The sequence below is a fragment of the Astatotilapia calliptera genome, chromosome 20, assembly GCF_964374335.1.
Source record: "Astatotilapia calliptera chromosome 20, fAstCal68.1, whole genome shotgun sequence".
NCBI lineage: Eukaryota > Metazoa > Chordata > Actinopteri > Cichliformes > Cichlidae > Astatotilapia > Astatotilapia calliptera.
In genome coordinates, this window is record NC_137441.1 from 8726485 (window position 1) to 8735084 (window position 8600).

An 8600-nucleotide genomic window follows, 5' to 3' on the forward strand; every position below is an offset into this window, starting at 1 on the left:
GTAAGTCAGATAAAAGATCAGAGAAGACTTAAACAGTATTTAAATATTCAGGATTTTTCAACATTTAGAAAAATTGTGTTTGAAATTCAAACTAATCTGCTGCACACTTTCTCTAACTCTGCTGCCACAAGGAAAGATACAGGAAGTCGCTCAAACCACATGAAACTAATCTTTATAGTATTTGTTTTATTTTACTCCAGGAGCAAAAGATGTTTTCCAAAAATGGGACAAACTGTTGTTTAATTTTATGGTTGGTGTGGTCCTGAGAGTCGTTGAGCTTGTCTTTGTTTTTTAGGGTCACAGGTTTCAAGCTGGTATCAAGGTGTGAATCATAAATGAGCCCCGCCTGGTCTCCAACAAGCCTGCCCCATAAAAGACTTTTTCTTTTGTTTCGGCCCAAATCATGTCTGTGGATCTTTTCTTTGTTAGTAACACTAAACATGTTAAAAGCTGAATTAAGGCTACACAGGGTTTATTTCCTCGCCCGATGAGTTAAATTCTTTGCTAAAAAAGTTAAAAAGCTTAAATTTTCATGTTCTATTGCTGTGACACAGGTGAGTGGGTCAAACATGAAACAGGAAGTTGACCCAGAAAAGCACAGGCTGAGGAAAATGACTTAAGTGTCTTTATTGTAAGATCATAAACTTGTTATAGCTAGTTTGTTGAATAAACTGATGGAAACAGGAACATGATGAAATCAATAAAAATGCTAATTTTTGTGTTTTTGAATGTTGGTTGTCATTTATTTTATTCACACAAATGCAGTTTGGATAAGTGCTGATGGTCCTTTGTTAATTAAAACCAAACAATCACCATTCCAAGATTAATCAATACCACGGAAACAGATAACAGACAATAGCTGAAACTATCTTTAATCAACAGTCAACTATCAGCTTCAATTGAACTGACTCAACCAATGAGAGCATCAAATTTGGATTATATGGTTTCAGCTAGGACTAAACCAAAAGTTGTATTTTTCATTAATTGGATGAGAAAATAAAACCTGTAAAGTTTAAAACTTTAATTTTATTTAATCAATGTTGAACTCTGAGATTAATCCAGTAAATTTTTATTTTAATTGTTACTGAAATGTTGAATTCACCACTGATGATAATCTTTTTCATCTATATGGATCCATTTCCACAACTTTTTGATCACCACTTCAGAACAACAACTACCTGGATACACAGGATCAAGACTGAACTCTGACATTAATCCAGTGAATTTTAACAACAGTCATGCTAAAGGACCACTTAATTGATTAAATCATGGTTAGTTTGTTACAATATGTGTAACATAACTGTCGTCCGACATGCAGCAGATTTGTTGGAGAAGCTCAGAAGAATCAAACTCAACATCTGGTGCATCTCGGACATCAAGGAATTTGGTGCTTTTGACGACATGTTGACGACGGCTGTTAATCAAGGTGTGGATTAAGCGTGCTAAACGAGGTCCTCCCAGTCTGATCAAACTCATTATCTTGGTACAATTCAGAAACAACACGCTCAGGCAAAAACTGGGTCGACCCCCCTCTGACACCTTAATGTGGGCTTAATGATGACACGATGCCCACGTCTCCCAAAGAATTCACACCTGTATTCATGTAAACTCAGCCACACCCACCTTGATTCAGACCCTGAAACCTGTGAGCCTAACGTTGAATACAGGGACAGTCAACGACTCTTAGGACCGCCTTGAATCCCAGTGGAGGTTAAATACCCGGCTCTCTCCACTACTATTTACAGAAGTTCCAGTTCCTCTGCAGGCTGATTTAGCTGAACTCAAGAAGATTTTTGAAGCTCTCAGCACAAGATTAGGTGAATACTGGGCCAACCATCACAGGACTATGAACTCTCCTCACTGGACTCCTCACTGCTCTCCTCGGTGGACTCCTGGGGGACTGGAACCCTCCATGAACTCATATCTGAATCCAAACCTCCACCAAGACGTGGGAGTGTACACACAGGAGCTGGCTGTGACCGTTCCTAAACCTGTGCACGTAAGGAAGGGGATTTTTTCTGAGCTGCACAGTAAAGTTTCAGAAGCTGGCATCCCCGTCACTGCAACACATTTTGACCAGCAGCAGGAAATGCTCTGGATGGGAAACTACACGGTAAGAGCCAAAATGATGCTTCAGCAGAGTTTGTTTCTTCTACATTCACCTTAAATGTTGCACTCTGTAATAATATTTGTGCTCTTCTCTTAGGGTCATGTAAAATCCTTCCTTGGACCTACGATGGCACACTATTCTTCTTTCCAAGTGCACGCAACTGATGCCATCAGACACATACAGAGTTTGGAAACAGGCGTGCTGTTCCTTTCTGAGTGCAACCTCAGATGTTACACTCGTGGAGGCCTCGTCATGTTTGATTATCGGTAAGTGTTACATTGACTGTTGATGACCTGAAGCTGTGAAATTATTCCTTATGTTATTGAATTAATGGCCATTTTTGGTGCTTTGCAGGATGGAGAAAGGAGCTGATATGCACAGTCTCCTCATGACTGATAACATGCTGCTCATGGGGGGATTACAAAACTATGTGGTTGAAATTGACATGAACACACTTCAAGAAACTCAAAAAGTAAGACACCAGGCTTATGTTTATCAAAATCCACAACTATCTATGCTTACACCACTGGCACATCATACAACTGACTTCACAGCGAGTGTCTGACTGTCTGCTGTCTTGATTGTCCTTCCAGTTCACAGTGGAGGCACCTGGAGTGACAATAATGCGTCAGACCAATCATTTCTTCGTCTTTGGGCACCCTTCTGGCAAAGTAAGTATCCCCTGATTGGATCAGTTTGATGAGGTTTGGTTTATATCTCTCTAACACTGACCCTCTGCTGATAACAGGTGACCCTTCGAGACTTACGCACATTTAGGACACAAAAGTTTGACGCATTTCCTGGCGGCCTGTCAGACTTTGATGTTCACGGAAACCTTTTGGCTGTGAGTGGGTTCTCCAGCCGAGGGCTGAATGAACGTTTCCTGATGGTGTATGACCTCCGCATGATGCGAGCTGCAACCCCCCTTTGGGTGCATGTGGATCCATTCTTTGTGCGCTTCCTTCCTACCTACACGTCACGGCTCGCAATCATCTCACAGACAGGTATGAAGCTGGCTTCAGGATTCTTTAGTCCAGTTTTCTGTAGCATAGTCTTACTATGTTTGGCCAATAAATGTGACACACAATTTCTTTGTGTGATTTGTGGCTTTGCTATAACTGCCTGCATTCTGTGTCTTTTTCCAGGTGAGTGTCAGTTCTGTGAGCCCACTGGCCTCGCCAACATGGCGGATATTTTCCACGTCAACACAAACGGCCACTGTTTCACAAGTTTTGAGGTCTCATCCAGCAAACAAGCCTTAGCCTTTGGAGATTCGGGGGGATGTGTGCGTCTCTGGTCCGATACTTGGGACGTTATGTTTAACGTCTACTCCAGAGAGCCCTGCGTTGTGGATGCACAGCCTCAGCTGGCCTGGAATCATAACCTGCAGCCCTGCTCTCCCATCCCCACTGCCCAGGCTACACCCAGCTCAAGGTAACACAATCACTAACGAGACTGAAGAGTTTGCATTAGAGCGTTCATACATATTGTTTTCAGATTCAATAAAAGTTTGTAAGATAATGTCGAGTCTTCCCCAGTTGATATAAATGGTTAGAGTCTCACGTAGTTCCCATTAAAGGTTTCCATCTAAAACGTGTTTCTTTTCAACAGGTGGGCTCTTGGGATGGACCCAGAAATCCCACAAACTATTGAAACTGTTGGCTTCAACAGTTATGTGGAAAATCCTTCTGCCTGCCCCTGTAACCAGGTATGTAAAAAAAAACTTGTTTCTCTTTTAAACTGTCATTTTTACAATATTGTAATAAATTTACAAAAAAAGTTAAACCCATCTCCACGTGGTGTATTTTAAGTTTTTTTTCCTGTTTGTTGTTTGCAGGTCCCTGCAAATAAAGAAGGGTCACCTGTTTATTACAACCACATCCCTGAATCTCCAACAGAGAGTGATGAAGAGCCGCTCCTTCACATTGTTCCCGAAAAGTACAGAAAGGTTGGACTTGCTACGTTTCACCCTGGTGTTCATAGAGATACAGTTAATTTTAAGATGTAACAATTTCTAGAGTGTTGCTACAAGCTTTGATTTCCAAAGCATGTGACGAAGATGTGTTTGTTGTGCTTCAGGTGACAATTAAATACTCTAAACGTGGACGGGAAGATTTTGACTTCAAACATTACAACAGGACGTTGTTTGCTGGCCTGGAGCCGCAGATTCCCAACGCCTACTGTAACTGCATGATCCAGGTAAGAAGCTGAAGGTTCACAATGTGTACATTTAATTTTTAATATGAGACAATTTGTCAAATGTTCCATGGGTCTTTTATGTTTGCATCTTAGGTGTTATACTTCCTGGAGCCAGTTCGCTGCCTTGTTCAGAATCATTTGTGCCACAAGGAGTTTTGTTTGGCTTGTGAACTCGGCTTCCTCTTCCACATGTTGGATTTGTCACAAGGAGATCCATGTCAGGTAAGTTTCTTTCTTTCTTTGTTTTCAATCTGTTGGGGATTACAAGGCTCTTACTTTGAAATCTCATTTTGTTGTGACTGCCCAAAGTAACCTCTAATGTCTTCTTCCTTAAGGCCAGCAACTTCCTCAGAGCACTTCGAAACGTCCCTGAAGCCAAAGAGATGGGCCTGATCCTCTCAAACTATGAGGAGACGACAGGAACAGTCAAGCTAGGTCGCTTAATCCAGAGATGGAATCACTTCATCCTCTACCAGCTCTTCCAGGAGACACAGGAGCAGGAGGATCCACGGGCCTACAGGACGACCAGGAGCAGGTAAAACACATCGTTGTTGACCTGCATTCTTACTGGACACTGTCCCAGTCTTATCATTATGTTTGTTTATAAATGCAGAGTTTTCCTTCTGGTTTCTGAAACTGATTTGTGTTTGTGTTGCAGTTCTCTGGGCTCCCCTGGCGACTCTGTCATTAGAGAGCTGTTTTGTTCTGAAGTTGAGAACCGCAGCCCGTGTCTCTGTGGCATAGAAACAGTCTACTCCTCCCTCATGTTGCTGTTCAACATGCATTACCCCAACTCTCAAGGTGAGTCTGAGAGCACTGAGAGCATGGATATCTGTGACTGTGAATTACTCTGTCTTTGAAACTTGAACTATTAATGATTACATAATGGTTTGAATTAATTTAGTTTTTGAATGAGCAGAGGGAAATATCTGCTTGATTTGATGTATACACTGATATTCATTGTACTTTGACACTTCAGGAGAAAGAATAAAGGAGCACGACTTTGCTGAGATCCTGAAGAAAAGCATCTGCCTGCAGCAGAGATCTCACACATGGTGTGGAAACTGTGACAAGTATCAGCCCACAGTGAGTTACAGCTTTCATTCACTCATAATGACAATTCATTTATGGTTGATTGTTACCTGTTGTGCAGGGTAATCATTTCTTTGTGTTACACTGTAGGTGCAGACACGCAACATTCGACGTCTCCCAGATGTTTTGGTGATAAACTGTGAGGTGAACAGCAGCAAAGAGGCTGAATTCTGGAAGGTTCAGGCCGAGGTAAGCCACTGATTCACCGTGTTTAAATACAGTTAAAAGAAAGTAATGATTTATCTGTTCATTATTTACATGATTGCCCATGTTTCTGTTTTTATAGTACGCCTTCAACAAATCCATGCAGAAGACAGATCAGGATCAGCGTCACGTGTGGATCCCCGCCACTCTCAAGATGTCCCTCAGCAAAAGTCAGAGACTGGAGATCAGCAGCTGGCCTGAGGGCGAGGAGGTGAGGACTTTAGATTTTCAGCTGATCTTTGCACTTGAAGAAATAATTGAGTAACGTTTCATCACCAAGTTAAAATTTCACTTCAAGATTAAAACCATATTTCCAGGAGCAATATTTTTAAAACATTATTACACTAATCTGTAGATATTGAACTATAGGTTGGTTTTAGTGTTTTTGTTTCTGTAACTCATGAATTTCTCAACTGTTGTGAAATGAAAAAGTTTATCTTACAATTATTTGCACTTTCTGTTACTAGTTAAGTGCTGCTGAACAGGCGGAGGGAGCTTCTCTGTATGACTTGGTGGCCACGGTGCCGCACATCCTGGACACTGGCGCGGGTGGTAATCTGGTCGCACACATCAAAGTGGGTGAGAGCTACCATCAAAGAAAAGAGGTGAGCGACGCTTAGATAAGAAAATTTGACATCTGCTGACTACAAAAAGTTTCATTTTTAACATTCAAAATGATTTTATTATTTCAGGGAGTCTCTCGCCAGCAGTGGTACCTCTTCAATGACTTCCTCATTGAGCCGATTGAGCAGGTAAGGATCCTAGATAAGATTCCTGCTTGTTTATTCATGCTAACTTTAATGTGTGCAGTCATTTAAAAATGTTTCTCCTTTTGTTTTCAGACTGAGGCTGCACAGTTTGATGTGAGCTGGAAAGTGCCAGCCATCCTGTGTTACGCCAAGAGAAACTACCACACCAAATACGACCTCCGCAGTGAGTTTCAGCACAATCAGTCTGAAGTCAAATCCGACTTATATCGGACTCAGAAGCAGAGCAAGACAGACGCCACTTTCATCCCACTCACAGTCAGTGAGATGCCGCAGGCTGGTGACCTGGTGGGGCTGGACGCTGAGTTTGTAAAGCTCAGTGAGGTAAGTCTGGCTATGATACCATCATTAATTATAATATAGGATCAAAAACAATTTTAAATATTCCTAATACATATTTTCAGTAGTTCAGCTAATCTGACTCAAGTATTTAAAACAAAATTGACCCCTGAATGTGTGCGTTTGCAGGAGGAAGCAGTGCTGCATAGCGACGGCACCAAATCGACCATCACGCCCAGTCAGATGTCTGTGGCCAGGATCACCTGTGTGAGGGGTCAGGGACCCAACGAGGGGGTCCCCTTCATCGATGACTACATCTCCACTCAGGAGCAGGTGAGAAGCTGCAGAGAGAAAAGACCACGATGACCTAAAAGAATGAATATATAATGTTTCAAGGATCCACCCGCTAACTTGTCAATTTGTTCTTCCAGGTGGTCGACTATTTGACAAAATACTCTGGAATCGAACCTGGAGACCTGGATGCCACAGTATCCTCTAAGCACGTGACCACGCTGAAGTCGACCTACCTGAAGCTACGCTTCCTCATCAATGCAGGAGTTCGCTTCGTCGGCCACGGCCTGCAGAATGACTTTCGTGTCATTAATTTAGTGGTATGTTATTTCATCTGTTATATATTTCAAATTAGTTCATATAGTTTAGAGATGTTTTTTTATAGATGTGCTTTGATTTTAATGTTTTTTATTTTCTGTTTCTTAAGGTTCCCAAAGATCAAGTTATCGACACCGTCGACCTCTTCCGATTGCCCTACAAGAGGATGATTTCTCTGAAATTCCTTGCTTGGTATTTTCTTGGTAAGTTAGTAGAAACAAAAAAAAACAAAATCAAATCCAAATAATCCAAATATGAGTCTTTAATCGAATTAAATCACATTATTACAGTGAGAGGGATTAGGATCCAAATATGTAAACTGAACAATCCGCTCATGTTACCGAAGTCAGTATAGTTCATGATGTTTTAGTTGTCATCAAACTCATCTTGGAATTAAATCTGAACAACAAAGTATTTAGAGGCTTTTTTGAGTTCATGCACTAAAGCGTACGTGTCAATTCCTCATATCCACACTGTAATCTGAAGCTGAACACTTTCATTTTAATCATTCCTGACCTTTTTTTCATGTCCACAGGCCTCAACATCCAGGGAGAAACCCACGACAGCACGGAGGACTCATGCACGGCCCTGAAGCTTTACAGGAAGTACCTGGAGCTGTATCAGGAAGGAGGGAAGCATTACGTGACGAAAGTGCTCTACGAAGTCTACGACAAAGGCTTCCAGTTGAACTGGAAAGTCCCAGATTCGGACATGAGATAGTCCGTCTGAGTGGACTGAATGCACTCTCCTTCCATCCACGGGTGCTGCTGTGCTTCCCTCTGTGATGGGACTGTGAGCAACACCATGACCTGAAGATGCTCGGGCTGCTTATTTTGTATCATATTTTATAGTTATTTGCTTTGAGTCAGTGACTCAGTTGTTTTTATCATATCTAAATGTAAGCTTTTTATATCAGAGAGGTTTACAGGGGGGAAAGTGATCATTCAAAATATGAATTTGAAGCATTTTTGTTTAAAAAAAAAAAAAGAAGGAAAAAGTCAAAATTGTTGCATGTAGATGAAGTCATCCTGAGCACTGTAAAATGTTTGTTGTTTGATACCAGGAAGTGGAGAATGTGCACGAATCCATGAAAATCTTGATTAAAATAGATTGAAACTATAATCCATGGATGTTCAGAGAATCATTTAAATTTAACAATTAATTTAGTTTGTTCTTTTCACCATCCACCTTTGAATCTGTTGCAATGCGTATACCATTTCTGGCATTATGCTATCGTTGCTACTGCATGTCTCATTCACTACTACAATATTTTTATTTCACTTACATTTGCATGGAAACCTTTGACTTGTTTAAAAAAAATAATCTTTAGTATATCACAC

At 41.1% G+C, this 8600-nt stretch overlaps 1 protein-coding gene across 1 annotated transcript; it reads left to right on the forward strand.

Annotated features, from left to right (window-relative positions):
* The first annotated feature begins 1710 nt into the window (after positions 1–1710).
* LOC145422685 (PAN2-PAN3 deadenylation complex catalytic subunit PAN2-like) lies at positions 1711–8382 on the forward strand. The gene is made up of 22 exons (XM_080294288.1): positions 1711–2113; positions 2207–2376; positions 2465–2582; positions 2704–2781; positions 2859–3114; positions 3256–3544; positions 3722–3818; positions 3948–4058; positions 4190–4309; positions 4403–4531; positions 4645–4844; positions 4968–5110; positions 5289–5395; positions 5492–5590; positions 5688–5816; positions 6073–6210; positions 6298–6357; positions 6448–6696; positions 6841–6984; positions 7083–7262; positions 7370–7463; positions 7796–8382. Exons 1-22 carry the CDS (start codon positions 1847–1849, stop codon positions 7978–7980), a joined length of 3363 nt encoding a protein of 1120 aa, XP_080150414.1. The 5' UTR covers positions 1711–1846; the 3' UTR covers positions 7981–8382.
* Positions 8383–8600: the final 218 nt, after the last annotated feature.

What these genes read in the sequence shown, in the direction of transcription:
- LOC145422685 (XM_080294288.1), top strand. Translation starts at nt 1,847, where the DNA reads ATGAACTCTCCTCACTGGACTCCTCACTGCTCTCCTCGGTGGACTCCT. An exon ending in CAGGCTACACCCAGCTCAAG is followed by an intron (nt 3,545 to 3,721) that starts GTAACACAATCA and finishes TCTTTTCAACAG; the next exon opens with GTGGGCTCTTGGGATGGACC. An exon ending in TCTGGAAGGTTCAGGCCGAG is followed by an intron (nt 5,591 to 5,687) that starts GTAAGCCACTGA and finishes CTGTTTTTATAG; the next exon opens with TACGCCTTCAACAAATCCAT.